Genomic DNA, 27,803 nt, shown 5'->3' with positions numbered 1-27,803 from the left:
CCCTGCCGGCGTCCGTGTCCGTCCCGGCCCGCGCTCCCTGCGGGCGCTGCCGCTGCCGCGGGCTGGCGGGGGCTGCGGGCAGCACGCGCCGGCCGAGGGGGCGGGGCGCAGCCGCGCGGCCCCGCCCCTCGCGCGCCTCATCTCGGCGGGCGGGCCTGAGGGCGGGACGGCGGCGCAGCGCCACCTGGCGGCGGCCGCGGGGGGCGGCGGGTCAGTGTCGCTGCTCGGTTTCAACGAGGTTTGAAATAAACGCCGTAAAGCCGAGGCGGTGTCTGAGGAGAGACCGGCTTGCCTCCCTTCGTAACTCGGATATCTTCGTGTCACTGCAGCTGGAGGATCCTCCCCCTCTATTCGGCCGCATCTGGAGGATATATCCTGTTCTGGGCTCCTCAGGACGAGAGAGATGAGGAGCTACCAAAGAGGATCCAGTGGAGAGTGACAAAGATGATCTGGGTCAGGAACATCTCTCTTATGAGGAGAGACTCTGGGAGCTGGGCCTATTTAATCTAGAGAGGAGAAGACAGAGAGGAGATCTAATCAATACATACAAACATGACAGAGGTGAGTGCTAAGAGGATGGTGCCGTACTCTTTTCAGTGGTCTCCAGTGACAAGATGAGGATCGATGGCCATAAACTAAAGCTCAGGAAGCTCCACCACAACATGAGGAAGAACTTCTTTACATTGAGGGTGGCAGAGAACTGGAATAGGCAGCCCAGGAGAGTCATGGAGTCTCCTTCCCTGGAGACATTCAAACCCATCCTGGATGCATTCCCGTGTAACCTGCTGTAGCTGACCCTGCCTTGGTCATCTAGAGATGTCCCTTCCAACCCTAAGGATTCTGTGATTCTGTGATCCCCCAGCCCAGCACCTCACTCTGTGGGCACTCAGGTGTGCCCCCAGGGGCAGCAGGGAAGGAGCATGAAGTCTGGGGTGAACCTGCAGGAGGTGGAGGGCTTTGGCCATGTGGGACATCCAGGCTCAGGCCCTGGGAAGCAAGGCTGAGAGAGGGCGAGGAGAAAAGGGGCAGCAGCAGCTCTGCATGGGGCAAATGCACCTGGGCCCATCTGATGAAGCCTCTGTCCCTGTGGTGTCTGAGGCACAAGCCTCAATTAAGCCTTTCCCACAGCCGGGGTGTGTGTAGCGCCTCTCCTCCATGCATGCCTGAGATCCAGGTGTCTCTGTGAGGTGTGCAGGAATTGCCTCCTAGTCATCGGTTTGTGCAGGCTGGTGGGAATTGCCTCATGGATTTGGCATGAGCCTAAGTGGAAAAGCTTGAGAAAAGCATGTGCTCACTTCTCAATCCCTTCACTGTCTCGATTACTTAATGTACATGTTAAAGAGATCTGTTCTGTGTGGCTGTCATTCATTAAGGCACTTCTCTGCCATGTGTCTCTTCTAAGGGCATGTAACTGCCTGCCAACATCCAGAGCATGGAAGAGAAAAGACTATTGAGGAAACAGGCCAACACACAGGAAAGGATTCAGTCCAAACCTGGGTCATTGATCCGCGATGGGAGTACAATTGCTCCCATGGGAGTACAATTGTGCTAGAATTCCCTCACTCACTTACTGCCAAATCTGATTTGCAGAAAAAAAGTAGAATCATAGAATGGTTTGGTTTGGAAGGAACCTTAAAAATCACCTCATTCCAACCCCTTGCCATGGGCAGGGAGACCTCCCACTAGGCCAGGTTGCTCAAAGCCCCATCCAGCCTGGCCTTGAACACTGCCAGGGATGGTGCATCCACAGCTTCTCTGGGCAACCTGTTCCAGTGTCTCACCACCCTCAGAGTAAAGAATTTCTTCATAATATCCTATGTAAACATCCTTTTCAGTTTAAAACTATTCCCCCTTGTCCTGTCACTGTCACCACATGCCCTCGTAAAAAGTCCATCATTCTTGTGGGGTCCCTCAAGGTACTGGAAGGCTGCAATTCTGTCACCCTGGAGCCTTTTCCTTTTCAGCTTGAACAATCCCAATTCATTAGCCTTTTTTCATAGGAGAGGTGGTCCATCCTGCTAATCATCTATAGTTTAGGAATAAATTCCAGAACCAATATGTCAAGTAAGAGAGGGTTAAAGTCTTTCAGTATCAATGTGCTTTCCACTCAAAAGTTGTGAAAGTTGTAGCAGAGGCAGGATATTCCTGCTGAACATTAAAATCTAGATTAAACTGAGATTATATAATTGTTACATCTGAAAATAGATATCAGTGGCATTTACTACAGAGAGGAGGTTTTTGCCTGACAAATACATTCAATCTTGAAAGTATGTAGTTTCAGATAAATGAAAGTTTCAGATACTTAATTCTTGTGACATTTTCCACTTCTTTACTTACTTTCACAATCACATTTTTCTGGAGGTACCCTGCTAAAAATTTATGAAAATTAGTGTAATTACTGATCCTGAAATATGAACATATCTTCCTCAGAGTACTTTGGGATATTTAAGGTTCCCTGGCTGTATTTTGAAATAACTTCTAGATTCTTAAATTTTAAAAATCCAGCAATCTAGCCTTTAAAAATCTAGCAAGTGGTTCTGTTTGGCTTAGGAAGACAGATTTGGTACATTCTTAAAAAGAATTATCCACAGAATACAAATAGTCCTATTATCCTGCAATGGGCAGGGACATCTCCAACTTGATCAGTTGACCAACCTGTCCAACCTGACCTTGAATGTTTCCAGGGATGGGATATCTACTATCTCTCTGGGCAACATATGCCAGGGTTTATCACCCTCATTGAAGAAAACTTCTTCCTTATATTTAATCTAAAATGACCCCCATTCAGTTGAAAACCATTAGCCCTTGTCCTTTTACAACAGACCCTGCTAAACTCTTTGTCCCACATCTCTCTTGTAGCCCCCTTCAAGCACTGGAATTCTGCTCTAAGATCTTCTCAGGCTGAGTAACCCCACTCTTTCAGCCTGCCTTTCTAGGAGAAGTACTCCAGCCCCCTGAGCAGCTTTGTGGCCTCCTCTGGACTCACTCCAGCAGGTCCATGTTGGGAATCCCAGAGCTGGATGCAGCACTGCAGGTGGGGTCTCACCAGAGAGGAGCAGAGGGGCAGAATTCTCTCCCTCAGCCTTCTGGCCACGTTGCTTTGGAGGCAGCCCAGGACAAGTTTGTCTCTCTGGGCTGTGAGTGCACATGGCTGGGTCATGTCCAGCCTCTCATTCAGCAGCACCCCCAGGTCCTTCTCCCCAGGGCTGCTCTCCATCTGTTCGTTCCCCAGCCTGTGTTGGTACTGGGGGTTGCCCCAACTCAGGTGCAGCACCTTGCCTTGGTCTTGTTGAACCCCATGGGGTTCCCATGGAGTCACTTGCTGAGCCTGTGGATGGCATCCCATCCCTCAGGTGTGGCAACTGCACCACTCAGCTTGGTGTCATTGGCAAATTTGCTGAGGGTGCACTCCATCCCTTTATCTGTGTCATTAATGAAGATATGAAATAGCACAGGATCCAATATGGGCTCTTGAGTGACATCACTTGTCACAGATGTCCATTGGGACTCTGAGTCACTGACCAACATCCTCTGAATGAGACTGTCCAACCAATTCCTTATCCACCTAACAGTCTACCCATCAAATCCATCTCTCTCCAGTTTGGAGAGAAGGATGTTGTGGGGTACAATGTTAAAGGCAAGACAGAAATCCAGATAAAAGACATCTGTAGCTCCTCCCTTTTCCACTGATGGAATCACACCATCATAGAAGGCCCCTGGGTAGGTCAGACAGGACTTGCCCTTGGTGAAGCTGTGTTGGCTGTCCGGCATCTTTTCCCACTTTGCTATGCACTAGCCATAGAACAGATGATGCTTTGCCTAGTAATACCAGAATATTGTGGAGCTGATACTTGCTGTATTAATTTCAGCTGTCCCTCTAGAAAGGATAAATATAAGCTTCATGACTCACTGTAGTTTTACCTGTGCACTAAAACAGCACTGATCTCAGTCTTAAATTCTGCAGCGTAAGCTTATCTGCGCTATCTACACAGGGACAAACACGCGTGGATATGAACGATGCTTATCTAGAGATAAGCTAACAGACATATCTAGGCTGGTTTCTCTCATGTGTTACCTGCTCTCATGTGTTACCTGCTCTCATGTGTTACCTGAAAAAGTATGTTTTTTCTCTGCTGTTTGGATATTTGTCTTCAATCACTTGAGTATTATTAGTTGTTGTATGTTCAATTGCACTCAGATGGCATAGCAAAAATAAATTTTTGTTGGTACATATAACATTAACTCTTCTACGTTTCAATATATATTTTTTCTTTCTGGCATTAGCATCCAAGGAATTCATTATATGAGCTGTGTTTGGCCTGCAAGCTAAGAAGCAGGAGGTGAGGTGAAAGATGCCACCACAGGACAGATATTCAGTTAAAAACAATGTCCCTTTAAATTTATGTCTGCATGCACTGGAGTAAGAGAGTTATTTCTATTCTGTCCTGAAGAGGTGGATCAAAAGTGTTGCATAGGGACATAAGTTTAGTTCAGTTATTTCAATCTGATTTTAGGTTGATCATCACAGGATGTTTCTCTTCCCAATAAAAATGTATTCAGATAGCTCATACATGATAGAGGAGACACCTGATATCATCATCATCATCGTCATGGTCCATTTGTTACAGAAATATAAAATCTTACCATCAGTAGCTCAGCACATATAATTTAAGATAGTTTTCTATTTTGAATTGCTAAATTCATCCTTTCAACTTCTGTACTGATAGAGAACCACGATCTTCTGTGGCTGGAGTTTCTGCAGGCTGCTGAAGATCCATTCTGAATTTAGTTATTCTGCATTGAAGCTACTTATTTCTTGATGTTGTGGCTTTATCTGTGAGGCAATAGGAAGAGTACACGGTCCTCACCTGAGGGGTGTTGCTCCTGTACTAAAATGCCTCGTCATTAGATAACAGCACTTACACAAGAACTCTGTGTACCCAGCACCACTGAAAAACTGCCCCTCCTATACTTCTGTACCAGTGGATGTTTCTTACCATCTGCAACAAAAAGTGTTATTAATCTTTTTTCTAGTTTAAGGGAGGAAGGCATGGCTCCACTAAGTGGCAACAGTAAGCATCCTTACTGCCACCTTGCTGAATTATTTTTATATTCAAGAGAGATTTAATATAAACTGGTGCTCATGTTACAATAAGATTTATTCCTCTTTTTCCTCATAGGGATTGATTTCATAATTTCTAAGACAGATTAATAAACTTGTGCTTAGGGAATCTACCAGTAACCTTTTTAAAAACTCTCACAGGTTCCTATTTTGCAGAAATTCTCATTTGAATATGAATTTTACATATGTTATTATAATATTAACTTACCAGTTGAAAAACACATCATATGGGTCCCCACGCACTACACTGGGTGCTCCTCAGATCAGTTTCACAGCTTCTCTGTAGTGGTCAGGCAGTCCCAAATACTAATTCACCTTTTACAAAGTTGGTAGACTGTATTTTACAAAATCCAAGATGCATCACTACTTATTTTATGGCTGTATCCAGAGCACAAACTATTTCAGTTTGTACTTTTGGAGGACAATGTTGAAGCACAATGATGGTGTTCAAAAGTCATGGCATGGGCTTTACTTACTATAGAAGCAGGGGTTAAACTCTAAGGTCCCAGTTCTGCTAATCAATGCACATATCACTAATGCTGTTAACTTACATGCCTGAAGTAGGGAAGCTTATTTTCCATTGCCAAAGATGCCAAAGTTGTCAGTAAACATATCCTCACACACTGAAAATATAATCTTATATAGCAATCTCTATTACTAATTTCAGTCATTCTTAAAAAGTCACTGATCATACTTCAGTACCAAGACATACCTAAGAGATACTGAAGTCTAATCACAGCTTGTAACAAAGTTCCTAGGCAGTTTCCTGCCCCAGCTGCATTTCTGAAAAGCTGTTACCTAAACATGATGACTCCATGTAGCATGATGTAGGGAACCTGTATTGCTTTGTCTACAGACTAAAGCATATGAAGTGCTGAAAACAGAAAAACTGGAGGATATGCAGTTCATTTTTGTATGCTGTTTTAATCTTGGAAAACCAGCATTAGGATATCACATCTAACAACACTTTTACAGTTCTTGTCTGTGGTCCATTTTGAAACTGACTGGTCATATTTTCAGACTGCAGAGTATTTACAGAATTACTTTTTCCTTACGACTGGTTTATTTTGTAAGTGGGAAACAAAGATAACCCAAACCAGTCTTCTAGTTTCGTATTGAAAAAATCAAAAAGTAAAATGTTACTGAAGTGTATTACTCTTCACAAAAGGAAAGGCAAGTTACCTCAGTGTTACTGTTGCTTATGATTGGCACAGAGAACTCCCCCATGCAGCCGCATTATCTTCTTGTACCACAGCAGTTAATGAATTAAATGAAATCCTACATGCCAGAAGTTCAGGAAAAGAAAATCCCAAAAGAAAACACCCTCTTTGTGTGTTCCAGTGACTTCTATCTAATCTCAAAGAACTGTAACGCAGCATTGTTGGGATGAGCTTCATTTAGACCTCAGTTATAACAATATAAATCTGCTTTACATCAAAGCATAATGCAAAGAAGAATCAGGGCTTGTATTTCAGGTAGAATAATACATTGGGTATTTTTTCTTCTAAATTTAGTTTCAAGGGAGTAGGAACTAAACACAGCCACACACTCTTCATCTTGATTGATCCATGAAAGGTATTTTTGGTCAAAAATTATTTTCAAGTTTACCAGAATTAAATGTAAAAAATAGTAAAAGAATGTGTCTTTGCAGCTCAAGGAGGATTTATGATTAGAGGAGACACAGCAGATCCTTTGTGCCTTTGTTCTCTTTGGCCTCTTGTACACAGATGAACAACAGGCTACATGTGGATTTATTGTCCTTTGTAGAAAAAAAAAACCTATGACACTGCTACCAAAGGGCAGGAAAAGATTGTGATTGATTTTTCATATCCTACAGAATTATTACAGTTTTGTTAGCATGCCAAGAAAGATGCTGGATGTACCCATGGAGGTGTCACGTGGACTGCTGCTCTATTTTTACCGAAATTCAGTAATTTGTCATAGAATCATAGAATGTTACGGGGTTGGAATAGACCTTAAAGGCCAACTGGTCCCAACCCTCTCTGCCATGGGCAGGAACACCTCCTACTAGACCAGATTGCTTAAGACTATATCCAACCTGGTTTTGAATGGGTTCATAGTATCCATGGGTTCATAGAATTCAAATGGAATCACTGAATGTGTTCTGGTAAAAGGCATTGTTCCAGCCACATACACAGATCACCGCTGCAGAAACGGACACCTCTGACACACCCTAATGATCAGCAGCTCATCTCACTGATTTTTAATCAATATGAATTTTCCCTTCCTTTATAGGTGAGTAATGCATAAAAATCCGGCTTAGTGCCAAAATGCTCTCTCACTCACTTCTTCCTCACATCTGTGCACAATCACACACACAGGATATGAATAAAGGCTGAGCTGTGAGACCTGGATTTCTTCAGCATGTGCATGGGTGGGTGCTACTCTTGCCACCAGCACCATCATCCCTGCTGAAGGAGAGCCAGTGCTGGAGCTTGTGGACCTGTGCTCCTCCATATGGAATGAAATGCAGTGCCAGCTCCAGAGGTGCTCTCAAGAGTTCTCAGAGTCACAGTTTCACATTTGTTACTGATTTTTCTTGTGCAAGATATGCTCACCACTTCTATTGGAGTATCATCCATGGATTTATATTTTACCTTATAGAAACAGTGCCTTATATTTAAGCTTTCCCATCCTTCCTATTGTACCACAATCCCTCATGAGGTGCCATTTATGTAAGAAAACAGGTATGGTCAGGAAGGTGTCTGCTGACGGTGTATCTGAGGTGTGTTAACCTATCCTGGAATGTGTTAATGAAACACGCCAGAGATACTACAGTGACGAGCAGGAGAGAAATGGGTGTGACATACTGAGATGCCAGGGCATCTTGCTATGTATTTGCTGTCAACACAGTGCAGACACAGCATATGCTATTAAGAAATCATCCCTGCAGTTGCATTTCACCCCTATAACGCAGTAATTATACTTAGAAGCAAGGTACGTGTAAGTAGCATACACACTGCTTTTGTCCCTCTGTTTGACCAGACATTTCCTATAGTGAGGAATAAGCTCCCATGCTCTCAAAGCAGGAGAGCATGGGGACTCTGGTCATGCAAACCTATGTGGAGAACCCCAAGTTTTAGACACGTGCCCTGAAAAATTGAATAAAAGCAGTGAAAGGGCCTGAATACAATAGTGGGAAAGGACATGATCCTGAAACTGCAATTTTTGAAATTAGTGGGCTTTGACAATGCCAGTTTCCACCCCCTATGAAATAGTTTATTTGTAATAGACAGTCCACACAATGCCATAACAAAGTGATTTTATTGACATTCCTCCATAGTGATATGGTTGAATAGAAAGCACAGCCTGAGTATCATGTGACATTTTTCTGTCAATAAAAGCAAAATCAGTCCAATAATGAGGACCTTTCCTGCCACTGACTTTATGTAGTCTTTAACAAAAACCGTAACAGACATTTCCGTTAGATAAATCGGAAGCTGCAGGGAATTTGGCTAATGGAACAATATTTACTATACCTAGTATCTACTATCTACAGGAATCTGTTTTTCTACTGGAACAAAAGAACTACATGACTCACAAGAGAGAAAGTAACAATCCAGTCTTTTGGAGCTTGTGATAACTGGAAAACCTATCCCAGATTTGTATATTGCAGTATTTTTATCTTTTCAAAATGAACACTGAGGTACAGCAAGAATAATAAAAAAGCACCGCATTTGTTGTAGAAGGATCTGTTGGTCTGCATTTGACTGAAAGCGTTTAATCTTGACTGGGAAGCCCTATTAATATTACTACGGAGAGAAGGCAAATATAATTTCAACAGAAATTAAACAGATCTCCAGTCAAATTCGCTCTTCTGAAATTCCATGGTCTGTCAAAGGATTAATAGTGAAGGACGAGTTTAACCTGTCCCCTGTGCATTTATATTTTAGCTTATTTCAGTTTCGATTTTCATGTTCAAATACAGTATCCTATTTGTTCCAACTAGAGGTATGTCAACTATTTGTTACAGTGAAACTAGAACAACAAAACACAATCCCAACAAACACTCCCCTCCCCACAGGCCATCTCTCAGACTAGACTACAAACTCAAACCTCAGCTACAGTTCATTCAAAAGTTCATGGGCACTTGAGCAAACTGGTGTAAAAATTCCCCTGTGTCAGACCTGTACAAAACTCATGATTTCTCCATTAGACATCAGATGTAGTTTGGACCACTCACATCTCGCCTTGTGATAGGCATGGACCTCTCTGGAGCATAAAAGTCAAGTTTTGAATATGGCCAGACTGAAATAGAACAATTATGTAACTTACTGCAGACTGAAATGACAGCATTTGTAAGGTTTAGACCTGACACTGTTAACACTAAGATGCAGATGTTTACACTGGATTAAATCCTGCATAGCTGATGTGGTTGAACAATCAGTGAGACTACTTCAAGGTGGAAGACCTACTGATGATTTAAAAGACCTACTTCCATTATTGTATCTCCAGATTAATGCTAAGAGGATTGCAAGAACAGAAATACCCCCTTCCCTCCCTTTACCATTAATACCATCATGACAATCATTTTGAGAAACATATGGACCCTCTGAAACCGTTGCCAGTATTCATTGCTCTAACTGAAAACCAGAATTCATGAAAGCTGTCAGATTGGCTCTTCCATTTTCACTTGAATTTTAAAAATCTACCGATGTTGACATTGTATCTTAATCTAGGCCACCCCGATATCTAGCCACCATCAGGTTTAAAGGGAACTGAGGTGAAAGAGCTGAAAAGATTATTTCACTGTAAATCTGCCCTATGGAATATCTTCTAGTCTTTCCTGTGGGAAACAATGAAACCAGAATTTCTGTAATCAGCAGTCAGTGTTCTACAAATGAAGATGCAGACTTGGGGAGTAATAGCACTTGAATCAACAGATGAACAAGGAAGGGTATGTCTTGCATATGCACAACAACAACAACAAAGTCAATTAATTGCATAATGCGCAGGTTAAATAACAGGCCAAGGGAGGTAGGTTCCTTCCTCTCTCCTGTTAGCACCATTCACTGCCTCTCTCCAGGCTGAGACTGGATTCTGCCCATGGCATGACACAAGGAATGGAGAAACACAGTGAAGTGTTGATCTGGATATCAGAAAGATAATGTAGCAGTTTGAAAACCCTATTGGGGTAGGGGATTTGGGAAGAGAAAGGGATAGGGTTGGAATGGCAGAATGCAAGAAAAGCCACACATGGCATTTTCTTTGTCTTTGCTTTATGAAAAAAACAGTCAAGCATCTCTATTCCTGGCCTTAGATCCAAAAAATTTGCAAGGAAATCTGCATGACTTTGTCAACTTAGAAAGCAGCTTTTAAAAAATATTAGGCTTGAAAGACAACTTGGATCAAGGATTTTGATGGGAAGTAGCTGGCTATGCTCTGTGTTTCCCAGAGGAGCAACACACAAGGTGCCTGAGATGGCATCTGCCAAACATATTCTAGTTTAATGTGTGATGAGTGCCAGAAAATGTTGTGAAGAAGAATTTCAGGAGAAAGCCTTCTGTATTTCATTTAGTGGAGCTTGATGCTGTCTCTGAAATACAAACATCTTCTATTATGCTACAAAAAATAGTTTCACCTTTTTGTAATAAAATATAATTTTAAAATACTTAAAAAAAATTGAATATACAGCATTGTAAAGAGTGGATTATTTTTTTCCACTTTTTTACTATGTTAATGAGACAGCTCTTGATTTTCCTTGGCCAAACGTGGACCAACCAGTTGGATCCTTCTCTTTCTTCTAACAGTGGAAGACATCCAACATTTGACATAGTACAGGTAACTTTATAACATCACCAGGAATAAATTAGAAACCATACAAGAATCACTGGATTTGGGGGCCCAGAGGTGAAGAGGCAGGAATTACATACACTGGAAGATTTCATGTTCAGCATCTCCTGGTGTGACTTGTTCTAATGAAATTCACGTGCACATGACAGATGCTTGGAGAAAAACATTAATTTTTTTCATCTCTTCTGTGCAGTGGGCTGGTCACATGGAATCAATGCCTAAGAGCTCATTTATGGAAACACTAAACATAATTTTTGGTGTGTGGTACAATGCTGCAGCCTCTGTTTGCAACTGTAATAATAAACAACAACATACTTAAACATGGATTCTCACTAAAAGCCATACAGTAAATTAGTATAAAAGTGGCTGAAATGCCACAGAAATTGAATGAAGGGGGCAATTTAAGTATTTCAGATTTTTTATGTGCCATTAACAAAAAAATTTTTTTTTTTTTTTTTTGCTTAGAAATATATTTTTGGGTCCATCACCTTTCAAATACCTACTGACCCAAGAATAAAAGCAGGAGAAAGATGTAAAACTCTCAGAATGAAGTTTTTCGAGTGTGATGAGGTTCTCTACAACCATCATAAAAATATGTGAGAATGCAGAGTCCAATTTTTTTTCCTCTGGAGAGAAAACTTAAGATGAAATAAATGTGTTAGATCTTGAACTGGTCTCCTGATTTTACAGTGATCTAAAGCATAACTAACACAAAACTACCAGTAACAAGCCCCTGAGGGGGTTTCGTACTTCATGCAAGCTGCTAAACACTATGGTGTTACCTTCTCACATACCTGCACAAATCTGTCACTTTGCATTCCTTGCATCCTTTAACATATTTAATGTCAGTAGATACTTTGTATTTCCGTTTCCCAGTTAAGACAAACACTTTCAATCTGAGACTAGTCTTGGAAAACAAGGGCAGCAAAGATTAATAACTAGAATGTAATCAGAGCAGAAGTTTGACTGCAACAGCCTCAGCAAAATCCATCCAAAGACAAGCCTACTGCTGTTTTCCTTTTTGCCCCTGGATTCAGAGTTGGAAAGCACACCAAACTAAAGAGGCTTATGTCTGCAGTAACAAGAGCAAGATCTTTAGTTTAGTGGTACCCAATATGACTGGAGAGCCTTTGGGCTTCCTCCAAGACAATGTACACCAAAATCTTAACCCACAGAGAGTTACAGTTCCCTTCCTACCTGACAAACACCCTCATTCACTGCAGCTTCTCATTTGACAGACTCCAGACGAAAACATTCTGTCTACAACCAATCACTCTTGAGGATATGGACTATTCCACTGGACAAGAAAAGAGAAACAACAGAACTGAAAACTGCTCCCAGCAACCATGGATTAGCCCAACCTAACAGAAAATAAATGGCTTCTGACACGGGGGATGGGATTGTCTAGACTTGTCATTTGGAAAGGAACATTTTAAACATCAGAAAACAAAGATCTGGTAAACAGAATCCAAGGGTATTCATAAAAGTAGAACATTCTTCTTACTTCCCCTTTTCCTTGTCATATACAATAGTAAGGTAAGGGAGCCTTGTCCTTTATGCTACATAATAAAACATCTTTCTTGAGTGTGCACAACCTTGTGCTTCTTGTGTGGTAAACATTACTATGGAGATGCCCCTCCCGATAGCTCTGAAGTGCAAGTTCTCTCCAGTACTGGCAAGCAACAATCATAACAATCGCCGTTATGCTTTGCATTGCATTACAGGTTGGTTTTTTTTTTTAACTTTTTGAAGGTCTTATTTGCACCATGTATCTGGGCCAGTTCCAGCTCATACAACTGATGTGGATCATGAGTTCATATATAAAAATTTCAGTTTTGCTCATAGGTGTCTTTCAGGTGGACAATACATACAGGGAAAATAGGGATGGATGATGATACATTTGACCACCTCCTAGTACTGGATTCAATGATTAAGAAGTAAGATGGGCTATGAACTGATTTAGAAGATATGGGTATATAAAAGCTTGGAATGCTGGATGAAGTTTTTTTTTTTTTATTTTTTAATCAACGTAGGTGGAAGTAAACATTTATTAACATTTGGTCAAGTGTAGTGTAACTTGCATTTGTATTTTCATTGTTATTAATGGAGGTATGTAGAGATATACAGAAACCTTGAGACAGTTGTTTTTCTATTGCATACAGACTAGCAGTCCATTGGAAACAGAGGACGAAAGCATGAAGGTTAGATCATAGAGGGTGGCAGTTCTTCATGCACGGCTTTTGTTAATCTTGATTTTTGTTTTGTTTTCAAAAATAAAAACATGGGAAACCAAGATCAAATGATGGTGGACAGGAAAGGTGACATCATCAGCCATAAAAACACCAGAAGTGTCTGAACCCCCTCATTCAAGTCCGAAGGTGCTAGTTTCTTCAACAGCTGTCAGCAGCTTTTCATACAGCATAGAATATGAGGGGTAAGGTGGAAGATCCAAACGGTTGAAACATGTGTGTGCCCTGAAAAGAAAAAATATGCTACATGTTAAGCTTAATATAAAAAAATTGAGAAAACAAGAATTGAGAAAACTAGTTCCTACTGAGAATCAAGACATTCAAGTTCACTCTAAGCAAAACTTTTGAATTCCACCAAAATATGAGGTACTCAAATGTATCTGCACATACACATGAATACTTTATACAGAAGACACAAACTAAGTATCAACATAACATCTTTGGATGTCGCAGGGATCTTGTATGGATCTTGATGGAGAAGAATGCTGGAGGTGACTGAGGAGCTGGGGTTTAGGGCCTGATAGAGAAGTTCATTACTATAATTTTGGTTGCTTCAAGATTTTTTTTAAAAATGACATTCATCTGTACATCCAACATGAGCTGCCAATAAGTTTTGCACCTGTGGACAAACACAATGTGATGGAAAATAGTGACAGAATGGGCTGAGCATGTGTTTGCAGTGAGGCAGGCCTGACTGCTAAAAGACTATTCAGGGATCTGCTAACTGAGGAAGGAAGGCTGCTGAAAATATTCAGCAAGTCAGCTGTTGGCCATCTGCTGCAAGTCTGGCCTTTAAACGCTATTTATTTGTAGTACCCAAGACAAATGCAAAATATTCTGTGCAGAGCAAGCTGCAAAATTGATGACCTTCTCTTTCCCCAGTTTTACCATGAAATTTACCTGACATTATATTTACATTGGCAGCACCTTCAAAAGAAGCTGTGGAATGGGTTCCATGCGCGCCTTCACCTTGTTGCAGCTTTTCTGGCAGCAGCAATTAGACCCAGAGGCAGACAGCACTTCACTGTGGGAGGTGCTATACAAACGTGGAGTAAAGAAACAGTCCCTGCCTCAACAGTTCAGCAATTTCAACTGACTGAGAAACTGCACAGCTCATTCAACAAATGGACATGGGAGGGGCACATTTTCAGTAAAAAGTGTTTCAGGTTTTTTTCAGTCAGCTTAGAGTTTTACATGATGATTGCAATACTTCTATTTCCTCTTGCTCACTGGAATAAATGTGAATTGACAAAACTTTCCAGAAGGAAATGTAGCCTCAATGGCTAACAATGTCTGAGTTTCTGGCCCCTAGTATTTTTAGAAGACATAGAGTTCTTTTACTTCTAGCTCTTCTATCTCAAATTTTAACTCAATGCTATTTCTCTTACACTGAAGCAGCAGAGCTATCCTGGAGAACATTACATGAAGCCATGGTAGTCATCTCTTAGGCCACCCACAAAGTGGGAAAGACGTAATGCTAGTAGATGGGCTGGCCTGAGACTTGTAGATTCAGAGGAAGAAGCACCAGTGGTGAATCATTAAAAGCAATCAGGCAACTGAAATAGCCAGAGGCAAGTAATCTTCACTGCATTACAGAATTTCAATTAGGAGAGCTTTTACCATCCTTTTCCCCCTTCTGAATGAAGATTTATTACCAGGTTAGTCTCAGAAGAGAATACAATAAACACAGAATTTGTGGAAATGATCTCGGAATGCCTGAGTTAGTGGAAAAGGAACATTAATAAAGCCATTATTTGATTCATCTCTTGAAATTAAACATGGCAGCTCATGTGTATTATCCATGAGTAGCCCTGCACTATTTATTGTTTATCTCAAAAATCTTTGGCAACATAAGTTGTTTCTACAATCCATTGGCAATACGTATCAGCCACTGCAAGTTAATTAACAAAAGGATTCTTGTAGTCCATTCAAATATGTTTATCACAGGCAAGACAACCCCATGCAAAGAGAGCTGGTCTTGAGGAGCTCAGCTGCTGGGCTCCAGAATTGGAAGTAGCACAGCCATGGTGGCTCTGGTGTGAGTTCTTCTAAAGTAGTTTTGCAGAACCAAACCTCTGTATGGTACTCAACCGTGGCACATTTAACTGTTTGAGACAACAGCATCTCAGACATTGCTGTTGTGCATCCTACTATGTGTTACACATGTATCCACAGCCACTGACTCTGGTGTTTACTTTCTTGCGGACATTTATCTTGACTAATCATTATCCATCTGATTTCACACTGGTTACGAAACACCCTTGCAATGCTGTTGACAGTATTTAGTCATTCTTGACCTAGCCAAACTCAGAAAAAAGATCAATTCCTTTTCTTACTATGAGGTTTACGGATGTGGTCTCTTCTATAGAGGGTCTCAAGGAATTTATTGTGGGGAGCAAAAAAAGGAAAAAATGTTAACATGTCTAGAAACACTGAAACATTTTGCTAAACAACACTCTTGTCTTCTCCAGCTCAACAACTTCACAGAAAAAATCCTTGCACTTCAAAGAAAAGTCATCAAATTTGAAATGAAAACAGCATTTCAGGAGCACTATCCAGGTAAGGTTTACACTTCTACCTACTTATGGTGCAAACCACAATACATTGCTAAGGGCAAAACTTGAGTTCATATTCTGGTTTGTGAAACAAATGTGGATCTACTCCAGTGATGACTGTGAAGCCCACTCAATGTTACATAAAGATAATTATGTGCAAAACTGTCTGGTTTTCATCATATATTGTGTGATACTACAATACACAGGGAAATTAAGAATCAGTGATGCTTTACATAATGCCCACTGTTGTCTAACTGTGCTCCATCCTCCAAAGGGGTAAATTCCTCCTGAATTATATTGGCCTTATACTACTGATCCCAGTGAGAGTGACTACAGTAAGCATAATCCAGGGAACACTTGCCACATATTGGGGTAAAAACATTACATCAGTAGTGCAAGAAGTAGTCACAGCAAAGAGAAAATATTTCTTCCCTTGATTTAAGCCTCCTACCACATAAGCCTGCTGACATTTGAGAGGGTGTTCAGGGAATGTGAGGCCTGGAATAAGAATTACATTGGTAAGAGCTTTTATGGGAAGGATTCTGGCTTCTCCAGAAGAAAATGCCAGATAAAGTAATGTAAACCAACTCTGACCCTCATATGCCCTCATCCTCCAGTAAGTTAAGCAGTAAATGGACCACTAAAATTTTCATTCTTCCTGGCAGTCTGTCTTTATTGCTTAATACAGTTTTGGTGGGCTTGAACTTTTAATCTTGCTAATTGTTCACAGTGTTATACCATTTCTTTTCTTCTAAGAATTCTTTCTAAAAATTATAAGCTTTTAAGATTTTTGCATTCTTCTTTTCTTTGTCACTTATTTTATTCCCCATAAAGATGAAAATCCAAAGGCAGTAAAAGTGGGCACAGAACCCCCTCCTATCCTAATTATAGCTCGAAACTATCTACTATAGTAAGGCTTACATTCTAACATAATCATGCCTGTCAGGCAGAAGCTAGGCAGTTCTCCTTTTCACCTTGCTTTTGTTAAATGAACCCACAAACCCTCCTTTATCAATCTGAGAACCCACAAGTAGTAGCTTTTGTTCCTTTTGTTTGTAAGAGGGAACACTTACATGCTGTCTGGGAATCAGTGTTAAATAGATGAATGTAGATTTGTAGCTGATACTGCTGTTGTATTGAAAAAGGAGGAAAGAGAAGATGGATGGGATATAAGGAAAGGTAAGAGACAGCAAAGTCCATGCACTCAGTCCATTGGTAAAGAAGGAAATTAAAAGAATAAAGTTCTTTGTAGTCACACACAATCTTTTTAAAAAAAATATTATATGGGGTTCTGTGGTGATTAAATACTTGATCATCCAATAGACATGAACAGAATTCTCTTACAGCAGATCAGATATTTACTAGCACTGGTAATTTGCATCATACATAACACACAATGCACTGATGAATGAAATTCTCTTCTGATGAAAGGGTAGCTGCAGCTCAGCACTGTTGGGAAAAGTGACCTCATTGTGTCAAATGTGATTATTTGAATCCCTGGGATACACACTGAGGTCCTTATTTACTTGATACTGCAACAGACATAATCTTGGAGCTGGCAGGAGTTTTTACCAGGTGAGGAGTGCAACAAGGTGGGACAGTGGCATTTGTAGGCACCAAACACTTTTGCCAGCTGAGGATTTAAAAAGACTGAACTGTTGCCTCCTATAGCTATAGTAGAAAGTACTGCTAGTTCTTAGTACAGGTCTGTTTTGGGCCAGGAGTTCTGCTCCCATGGTACCAAATGAAGCTATGTTATTCCAGCTAGAAAACCAGTGGCTTTTCATTAATGTTTGGTGGGGGACAAGAATCCATTCTTGCAGAACTACTACTAAAACTGATTCCATTTACAAACCTACATGACCCAGAAAAGGTGAAGAGAGGATTCCTGCTTCAGAAGAGGCTGTGGCTCCAAAAATTCTGCAAAGCTTGCAGTCTCTTTGGAACCTGCTTTAGGGTCATTGGAGATCTAGGATAAGAGCAGCATCTCTGAGCTGTATGGTGCCTCAACTTTCTAACATATGTGATCTCGAAAGTAAATACAGATAGGAAAAATGTGTCTGGCACATGTGTACACTCCAGAAATAAGATACTGGTGTAATCTTACTCTTCTTAGTCTAAGATGAACATATTACACCACAATTACCCTGTTCATACAGGGAACTGGTACTAATGAACAAATCCACCAATTTAGAATGAAGTTACTGGATGCTCAAGCTTCCTGAATAAGTCTTGCTTATACTCAGTGCTTTCAAGAAGCACTCAAAGTGTCATGTGTCATAGTTATTCTTTGAAAAGTGTTTCATTTTAGAAATTTACACCATGCCCTTTTTTTCTGGACTTGCCATGTTGCTGTTGCAAGTGCAAACAGTACTCACCTATCTAGTTTAGGTGTTACCACATCTCTGCTCACTATAAGCAAATGGTAGTTGCATGCTTCATTGCCAAAGAGTAAGGACAGGATGTAAGGGAAATTTGCCTAAATACTTCAGCCATCTGGAGCAGAAGTAAGGAACAGAGAAAGAGTCATGGATTCTCCTGATAGAGCTAAAAGTTCTCAACACTTTGTACAGCAGTTAAAGTGAAAAGGGAATTTGTTGTGCTTTTTTTTTGTGGTAATTTGTTGTGACTCATGTCACAGGGCTAAAAGGCTAACAGGATATGACATATGACTTTTTTAGCCTATAAGTCTTAAGTATGTAAATAAATCCAAATAAACATGGCAAACCATAATCAGATATTTAAAACCAGGTTTTAAATAATACTCATTTAGTTGCTTAACTAAGGATTTAGGGAACCTCCAGGTTTAGCCTGTGTGTTTTATGCATTTCTTAGCACTGTGTATACTTGGCAGCATAATTTTATAAAAATGCAGGCAATAATTCTTGGTGATCAAGATATGTTTGTTTCCCATGAGCAAGTTTTGTCTCTTTTTCCCCTGGCTAAAATGAATGCAGAGGTCTAAGACTTCTAACAAGCGCTACCAACTTCTTTCAGGGAGAGCAACTCCTTCAGAGATCAGCAGACAAACATAAAATCTTGAGACTAACTAAATCTGAGTCAGAAGCAGTGCCTAGGTTCACAAAGGAAGTTAAACAGAGTAGAAACAGGCCAATTACTTTTTCAGAACTTGATGGGTCAGGCCAGGGCATTTTCTGTGCAGGCACCAAGGTCCACCCACCCCTCTCGCCCCTTTGCAACCCAGAAGGAGTGCAAAGAGAGCTCTGCAGAAATGCTGCAGAGTCTGTGACTGCTGGTTGCTGACTGTCTGCAGGCAGGAATGTCCTTGGTAAGCTCTGAAACCCTTACATAGAACCTGACTATATATATATATATATATATATATATATATATATATATATATATATATATATATATATATATGTGTGTGTGTGTGTGTGTGTGTGTGTATACTGCAAAAGGAGGATCTGGACTACAAATAGCAAACTGTTGCTCTCAGGCTTTCTTACCACATTGCTGGCTGGAGCTCAGAGGGCATGAGTCATCTCAGCGACCTCATTTTGTTTTAAATCTCAGTGCCCACATCTAGCTTCATGTAGGCTGTAGTCCTGCATATAATCTCCGTAGAGACTTTATGGTAGATGGACACAAACCAAAATGTACCAGCTGTGACTCAGATGAGCCATTTCAAAAGTCTGTGTTCAGGTGAGATGAACTATTCCTTGAAAACACTTATTCCCATTTCTTGACTTTAGAGGAAGTCCACATAAGATGTCAGCTCTGAACACCTTCTGATATAGTGCCTTGGCTCCAGTTTCTGCATCTCCCACTGGATAAACATGGGCTTGAGCAGGCTTGGACTGAGAGGATGACCAGATTCGGACTTTGCCTCTCCAGAGGACCCCAGGCGTTTGCTCAAGTCCATGTTCTTATGGTATGTTTCTGGGTAAACAACACAGAGAGCAAGTAATGAGAAAGCTGGACCAGACCCTTTGTTAATTGATTGTCTGACTATATTTGTGAGGTCTAGGAGATTAAATTTTGCTCTGGGCCATAAAAGTGGCCTCCTTTGCGGTGTAGCTGAAAGCAAATGATAAGAGCAGGAAGAAAGCATCCTTTGGAGGGCAAATGTGATGTAAAAGGGCCACTGTAGCAAAAGTATCTCAGAGGCACTGAAATGCTCTGTAATTCTAATGGGGCAGAGCCTCAGGCAACTGTCAGGACATTCAAGAAAAGGTGACTCATTTCAGTAAGGAAGGATGAGTGCTGGTCACTCATAAAGTGGTAAAACAGAACTCAAAGCTGAAACCATGAGTGGCTGTGCCATCACTCTCTTGGGTGGCCTGAGGCAAGTCCCCCACTTTGCACCCCTGTCCCTTTGTTCTGAATAGGAAGATGACCCCTCCTTTGGGAATCACTGCCAAGTCTGTTGATTCTGTATGGCATTATGGCTCATTTGCTCCTAGCTGGCTGACTGAACTAGATGCAACAAATTGGACATTATCGCCACACGGTCTGAAGTTCCATCACTAAGCTTCTTCATTACAAAAAAGTGGAACCATCAGAATAAATGAAGGGATTACACTCAGGTCTCTAGCGAAAACTCAAAGACAGATTTTGGCTTTCTTGTCTCTGTAAATTCATGAGTATTTTTACTAGCACTTTGGAAGTAAAGGGAACAGAGTCAGTTGACAGGCTCCTGTTGATCTGAATCTGTTCCAGAATCAGAATAAGAAAACTAGGTTTGAACCTATGGAAAGCTTAATCTTAACAATTTCCATAAATTCCAAGCAGTTTGAACTAAGCCTGTAAATCAAAAAGACAGCTTTTGATTTTCTTCCAGAAATAAAATACTGGTGTAATCTTACTCTTCTTAGTCTTAGATGAACATATTACACCACAATTTTCTCTGAATGTAATTACAGAACAACAAACTGATCACTGCTTCTTTGTTGTTTTTTTTTTTTTTTTAGGTGTCCTTACTGTATTCATTAATTGACAGAGAGATGCAACGAAGTAGCAGGCCTATGTTTTTAACAGCAATTCTGGTACAGTGTCCTGGTTGGGACATACCTTGGGAGGGAGGTTATTTTCCCCCATTTCTCTATACAGAAGCGCCGCAGGCCGTTGCTCCCTCGGAGAGCGGCAAAACCCTCGTATGGCACACTCGACGTTCCCGTGACGAACTGCAACAATCGCAGCCTCTGCTCATTGTTAAACCTCTCCACGGCTGCCCAGAACCACCGTATCACTATGTGTCCATCATGGTAGCCTACACCAAGCAAGAGAAATAAAAATCACTCCCTCCTAACTGAGAAGAGCAACACTGAAAAATGCTCCCATTAGCATGGGGTAGTTGATCTCCTACTGGAAAGATACTGGCCTAACAATATATCTTCTTCATGAGCAGTAGGTCCCAGCTTCCATTCTGTCCTGGCTGTGGATACTGTAATGTCACTAACTCATTTCGGACCCACTTGAGATTACTGGTTTCTCACAAATCTCTTGGCAAGAACTGGGGTTACATGCATGCGATATTAAATACCACCAGCAATATGCCACACAGTGTGAGTCTTAACAAGCTAACAATTTCTGGTTCCCAAGTAAATTCTCTTTTGGATTGCAATAGTGTTCGACATATGGAGAGGAGTTTGCTGCCATGAGCCCTTCCCTGGCAAATTTTTCACCTGAGGGGCTCTGAGCCTTGGTTTGTGCTAGTGAGAGCCAGCATATACCAGGCTGAATCTGTTTCGAAAGTTAAACAGAAAAATGTAGTAGGAGAATAACACTGGGGACCAGCTGTGCTTGTGGTAAGCTGCATATTTTAAGGTAACCCAAAGACTGGGCAGTGACCAGCAAAGACTGAAACCTTGTATTTCGGGGGAGGATATGTGAACCTCAGGAATGTTCCACTTGTGGTGCAGAACTGGTGGATTTCATATTCTTCCATCACCCAAGACAGCCTGGATAAATCATTGTTTAAAGCAAAACCAGACCAAGCAGTAGAGAAGGGGAAAAAAAATCCAACTTGACATAGTTTAGGCTGAGGGGACAGTTAAGCAAGATCCGTACGTTGTTGAAATGTAATTGGGAACTGTGCAATTCAGCTCCTGATTTCAGCACCCTGCTGAAGCCGAAAGGACTTATGGAACTACTTTCTGTGAGGCCAAGAGTTCAGCCACAGTCAGAAGTTAGATGACTCATAACTTCTAGATCTAATTGTGCATATCCTTTTCAGTCCTTAATGGTCAAAACTCCTCCTAACTGCAGGAATTGAATAGATAAAATCTGGATAGAAATAGCAGAAGCAATCTCAGTAGTATAACACCACAACACCTGAGATATTTTTTTCAGGAGTTATTCTTCACAATAACTACCTGGACAAAATAGGGCCTTTCCCTCAGGAAAGACAGAAAGAAAAGATGGAGCAAGACTTCCATGTTTTAGACTGAAACAGTCAAGATAGTAGTAAACATGAACAGGCAGTTTACCTCCACGATATTCTGTGTTGTTCCGCCAGTCATTGAGATCTATTTCTGCAGTGCCAGCTATAACTAGCTCCAGTTCTCTGGCATCAAAAACAGAGACAAGCCTGGAGTCTACAACCTGGAACAAAAACCACTTGTAAGCACAGTTCAGACTGGAAATGAAGCAAAGTCTTATAAACATATGGTTCTGATGGCCAACTCTTCATCCTGACAAAGTTGGAATGTTTGCATTCGCATGTTTGTGTATGATTAGGGAGGGGCAAGAATAGGTGACTACATGGGTTGGTCAGCAAAACCACAGGTTTTCACCCAGTCCTTGTAACAGCTCTGCCAGAAAGATGTTCTCAGATCCAGGTCTTCAGCAAAGATAAACTGCAAAATACAGGGACAACAATGGAGCAGTATCCAGGAATACAACCAGCAAGCTTGGACTGCACCCATGGACTGACTTTACTGGAATAAATCCCTGAAGACACAGTGTGTTTCATCAGATTCTTATCAAAGTGTGCAATTCTTCACAAACTTTCTTTGTCAGGGACCCCTAATCCTAACCCAAAATCACAACAAGGTAGAACAAAACTTGCAAATGGCTACTTCTCTCACTGTGTGAATGGAAAGCAGTGTTGTTCTTAACTCTTGATCAAAAGTAATGCTTTATCACATTCAGAAGACACATTTCTTTACTTTCTCATTTAATCCTAAACATGCTATATCCAAAGTCTCTGTCTGTAGAGATCCAAGAACTCCAATTCCTTGCTGTTTGTGTCTGTTTAGTTGCTCTCTAGGGTACCAATGAAGCATTTAACCAGGGTGCTACTCATTCAGATGAAGGAGGGATGACTGTGGAAGCATCACTTTGCTACTTACTTCGTAGAAGCCACGGACCAGGGCCTCTGTTTGCTGGACCACTCCTCGTTCCACTCGCCACTTTACCATTCTCTCAATGTACTCCTTTTTGTTCTTTTCTGTCACTGCTGTATTTGCCCCTCCAGATTTCAACTCCCTCTCTGTCACCTACAGAACAAAGATACAGAGTGGTGTAGCACTGATGGATCATGTTGTGTTTCAAACATGAGATCATCCAAGCAACAGTACAGGAAACAACGGGATGGAGAGGCAATCACAGTACTGGAATAGCAGACTGCTTTGCCAACTGGAAGGGATATCTACTTGTCTTTTAGGCAACAAGTGTTACCCTTCCCCAAGTGCTACTAAAAGTGTTTACTGAGAAATGCAAACAGCTAAAGAAACTATCATAAAATTAATACTCCCAATACACTACCTAAAACAAGACCTGTACAGCAACCTTGCACAGATAGTCAGTGTGGGATTCAGGGTTTTGTATCAGCCATCCAAACCTGAGAAGAGTTTGTATTCTAAATAACTTTTTCTTATTTTAAGTAAGATCTGCAGCATTTCTTTGTATTTTAATAGTTAATTTAGTTGACTTGGGCTACTAAGGCTTGAGATTGAGAAGTGATTTAAGGAATCAGTCTGGATCCTACCCAGCAAGGACATACTCCTCCTCCCATGTGACAGAAAATTGTATTTGTCTTTCAATTATTTTCACATTCAATTTAGTTGATTTAAAAGGAAGACTATGTTGCTCTTCTCTTCAGTTTTCTGCTGCTATAACAATGATGTCCACCACAGACAGTAAATGAACTGTATGAATGCATATTCATTACTAGTATTATTTATATTATTATCTATTTATTAGCCCAACAGACAGCACACAGCATAGGCAGTATTTAGGTCACCTTACTTGAGGGGCCTATTGCAGTATTATGAATTAAGAAACATTGACTGAGTCATCTAATCGGTAGCTTTGTTGAGAAACAGCAGGAACAAGTAAAGCTGGATGGAAGGAGTTAGGAATTCTTAGCTGGTTCAGGTTAAATTCCCAAACATAAATCATTGCATCACAATTATACAAGCAATGCTGCATTGTCCAGAAAGAAAGGCTCTGGCCCAGCTACCTTGCTGTATTCTTCAAGGCTGTGAGGCATTAAGTATATCTGCCAAACCAAAGACTAAATGTTGTCTGCCTTTAAGCATGACCATAAGTCCAGATGTTCAAAATCTCCGGCAAGACTTCCCACAAACACCTAGAAAACTATAGTATTTTTAAACTTCTCATTATCTGTATACATTCAAATACCATTAATTATCTATGATTGGAGGCTAGTAGTCAATAGTAATGTGTCCCTGTTTTGGGGTTTTTGTTCTTAGGGGCATTAACTGCATCTGTGAGCTACAATTGAGAATCAGGTCTCAGAGTAGCAAGGACACATTTCAACCAATGTAGCTCATTCCTTTTACCTGATGGGAACAATTGCCAGGGCTCAGAGACAGGCTGTATCCACAAAGAGAGTTCAGAGTTAAGGCCTGGAAGAACACTTTCTACTGGGTAAAAGCATGAGAAAGTACTTTGGGTCACAAGCAACTGACACGTATCTCTCTTATAAATGAAATTCTCAAACTGTCATTCAGCCCTCACCAGTAAAATGTGTAATGCTTGATTTGACACTGTATCACTGCTGTTACAAAAGTGCTCTGGGTTTCAGTACACAAGAAGGCTGGAATTGACATGGAATAAATTCTCCTTAAGAAAGTACCAACAAAGAGGATTTGGCCTGAAAGCCTTAGAAGTTCAATACACATCAGAGATGAGACAAGAAAATATGAAATCAGCAGTGACTGGTCCATAATAAAGTCATTGTGGAAGCAGGACAAAAGGGCTGTGACCATCTACTATACAGCTTCTCAAGGAGACAGCGTATTTATTGTTTTCCTTACCCAGCCCTTGAAATCCATCTTCCCAAATATTAGCAGAGCTCCCACTGTGATCTACACTTGCACATGCACCGAGCAAAGCAATGCTCAGATGGCATTTAAGTGGCTAGATACTCTTGGCATGGAACAATTTCCAACTAGGATCCATCTGTGAGCATAAAATGTGACTGCAATTTCTCTGTTATTTTGCTGTCAGCACTTAGTAAATTTCAAGAGGAAAATCTCACTTTCACCTAGGACACTTGTATTCTGATGGTTGTAATTCACAGTGAGAACCAACCCTCCCCCCCATCGTTAGTTCTAGCAAGGTCAGTGTCCAGTACATAGGAAATAAAGTATTAGACAACAGCATCAAAATCTGGCTTTTAGTGTTCTTTTGCTTTCATACCACAGTATCTACAACAGATTGTGATTTTTCTATTCTCTTTGGAGTCATCTCTTATTTTCCACAACAGACTCCTATGTAACTGTTTTCTCTTTCCTTTGAGGAGACTATAACAAGTAAATAGGATGCCAAATGTTACCTTCAGATGCATCAGGGCAACTGAGTTCTTACTCAACTTTGTAGTCTTCTCTTGTAAATACAAACTTGTCTCATCTGCCTTTGCGAATATGTCTGCATGTTTCTGTCTGCCTTTTTGTATTAGTCTCATGTAGCCATACCTTCCAGGTAAACCACTGTACTGTCAATTCAATGTCATGCATGTCAGTTCCAAGTCCATGAAAAACTCCTGCATTTGAGTCTGTGGAAAAACAGTGTTATTGTTCCTACAGAGGCTTCCTACTTTAATTCTTCTGCCCCATCATTTTCATCTACTTTCAACTCTGCTCATCCTTTGCAACCTTTTGCTATATGCAGGCTAAATTCAGTTTTTAATATACCCGCTGAAGCCTTGCTTGCTTTCTGTTACTTTAAAGCTCATAGCTGAGCAGGGCTGGAATTCCTCTCCTCAGAAACTTGTCAAACTCTTCCCTAGCTCACAGAACTACCCTAGCTGTGTGCAAACACTCCAGGAAACTTTACTGTCAAGTGGTGAGAGCCCTTATCTGGATATTCCTGTGGGCACATTTTGTGGTGATTGGGAGTAGGGCTGCAGCCAAGCCTCATCCCTAATGGACTACAACAGTGTAGGACTTGTGAACAGTATTGAAGGCAAAGAAACATGGAATGCTGATGTGTATTGACCAAACACAAAAAGGTAGTGAGGGCACATAGGTGTGATTCATGTAAGAGGAAGGATATAAAAAGTCATATTCCACCTGATTTCTCTGCTCCTTTTGACACTTTATCTGTTCCTTACAAGGCATCTCCATCCCCTGAGCTTCTGCAGTACTTGGTGAGCTTGGTTCTTCAGCCTCTCGAGTTTTCAGTATCTCCTTGAAGATCCTTAATCATAGTCTCAATATTGTTTTGATTCCCTTCAAGGCTTCCCAGAGACAGTTATAATCCAGCATGATTTGCAACAGCAGAGAGCATCAGGGCTTCAGTGCAACCCAAAGAATCCCACAGGAGACATTTATTCTGATTGCCAGACTGCACTTAAGTCAGTGTTGCACTCTCCCTAAGGCTATAGTGATCAGCCAGGTTACAAAGAACTGTCTCATTAAGGTAGAGCTGAGCTGTAGAAAGCACAATAAATGGATGCATATACCAAGTTGTTAAGTAGGTGCAAGGTAAGTAAGAGACACAGAATCTAGCAGGGAGATATTAGACAAAATAATGGTGAGGACTGCCAGGTCCTACACCACCTGTCAAATGTTTTTTATCCTTCCTAACCCATCCTTTCAGTCACATCAGCTTTAAGTTACATTGCTTGCATTCACCAAATGCCACATCTGTGTGAACAACACCCTGGAGAGAAGAGCTGCACTCCAGACAATTCCTCATGCTCATCAATGTGTGGCTCAACAGGCTTGTAGGGGGGCTGGTATTGTGTATTATACACCCTAAGAATAAACATCTGCCTTGGAACAGGTGGCTTGAAAGAAACAGAAGGTAGGAGAAGAAAATGTTATTGAAAGGCTAAAGGATCTGTTCTGACAGAAAGATGTTCATCATGCTCAACCCTGTCAGCTTCAAATTTACTTTTCAGATGTTTTGCATAGCTATGCTCACCTGTCCAAACACCTCCTCATTCACTGTGAAGGTTAGATCCAGGATATCTGTGATATTGTTATCCTTCATCCACTGCAAGCTCTGATGGAACTCTTCATCTAGGTACTCTAAGTCGCTTAAATCACATGGCCTGATTGCGAGACAAGAAAAAATATATGATCCCATGACTACTGGCAGGATGACTTCCTACTAAGTATGTCAACAAATTTACCGAAGATCCAACATAAAATTGAAGTTCATTTAGTTTTGTTAAGATCAAAGGCTGTTTCACAGACCCTTTTGAAGCAGTTCTGCAACTGTTTGCTTTGCATAGCTGGGCTCAAGGCCAAATCTGTTGGCTGCCTGCATTATTTGCTGTCAGAAGACACCCCTGGGGCTTGATTTTATGTGGATCTTCTGGATGCCCTGCACTTCATAGCACACATGTCCCTTCAGCCCCACCATGCTGTGCCTGGCTGCTTCCATTATCTATCATCTGCCAGGTGAGCACACAGACTGACACAGGGCAGACCAGGCAGCCTACATTTCTGCTAATAAGGAGCCATCCCTGTCTGCTGAAAGGACAGATTTGTTTCTAGCAGCCTGGTTTCTAATTCCCTAAAGGGGCAATAAGGAGGCAGGGATAACCCTAGGTTTCAGCCTATTTTCAGACTAGATCAGGTACAATCTAGTTATGAGTGTTTGTACCCCAGCAATAATAAT

The 27,803-nt window shown here is 41.1% G+C and overlaps 1 protein-coding gene and 1 long non-coding RNA gene across 8 annotated transcripts in view; one reads left to right on the top strand and one right to left on the bottom strand.

The window, feature by feature from the left end:
- The first annotated feature begins 12,764 nt into the window (after window positions 1-12,764).
- LOC137480893 (uncharacterized) lies at window positions 12,765-27,192 on the top strand. The gene is made up of 3 exons (XR_011003164.1): window positions 12,765-12,873; window positions 15,657-15,744; window positions 27,079-27,192. It is a non-coding gene; the product is annotated as an uncharacterized lncRNA (long non-coding RNA).
- HECW1 (HECT, C2 and WW domain containing E3 ubiquitin protein ligase 1) overlaps window positions 13,005-27,803 on the bottom strand; it is a 243,743-nt gene continuing 228,944 nt past the window's right edge. For all 7 annotated transcript variants that reach the window (XM_068202204.1, XM_068202226.1, XM_068202236.1 and 4 more), the window contains 5 exons: window positions 27,102-27,231; window positions 23,057-23,203; window positions 22,193-22,307; window positions 20,775-20,973; window positions 13,005-13,410 (listed from right to left, as the gene is read on the bottom strand). In XM_068202204.1, the coding sequence (XP_068058305.1) occupies window positions 13,299-13,410; window positions 20,775-20,973; window positions 22,193-22,307; window positions 23,057-23,203; window positions 27,102-27,231 (703 nt within the window). In that variant the 3' untranslated portion in view covers window positions 13,005-13,298. The remainder of the gene's footprint in view (window positions 13,411-20,774; window positions 20,974-22,192; window positions 22,308-23,056; window positions 23,204-27,101; window positions 27,232-27,803) is intronic.

This window comes from Anomalospiza imberbis, chromosome 1, assembly GCF_031753505.1.
Source record: "Anomalospiza imberbis isolate Cuckoo-Finch-1a 21T00152 chromosome 1, ASM3175350v1, whole genome shotgun sequence".
NCBI classification, from domain to species: Eukaryota; Metazoa; Chordata; class Aves; order Passeriformes; family Viduidae; genus Anomalospiza; species Anomalospiza imberbis.
The sequence above is the reverse complement of the archived record's forward strand: the minus strand, read 5'-3'. Positions and strand labels throughout refer to the sequence as shown.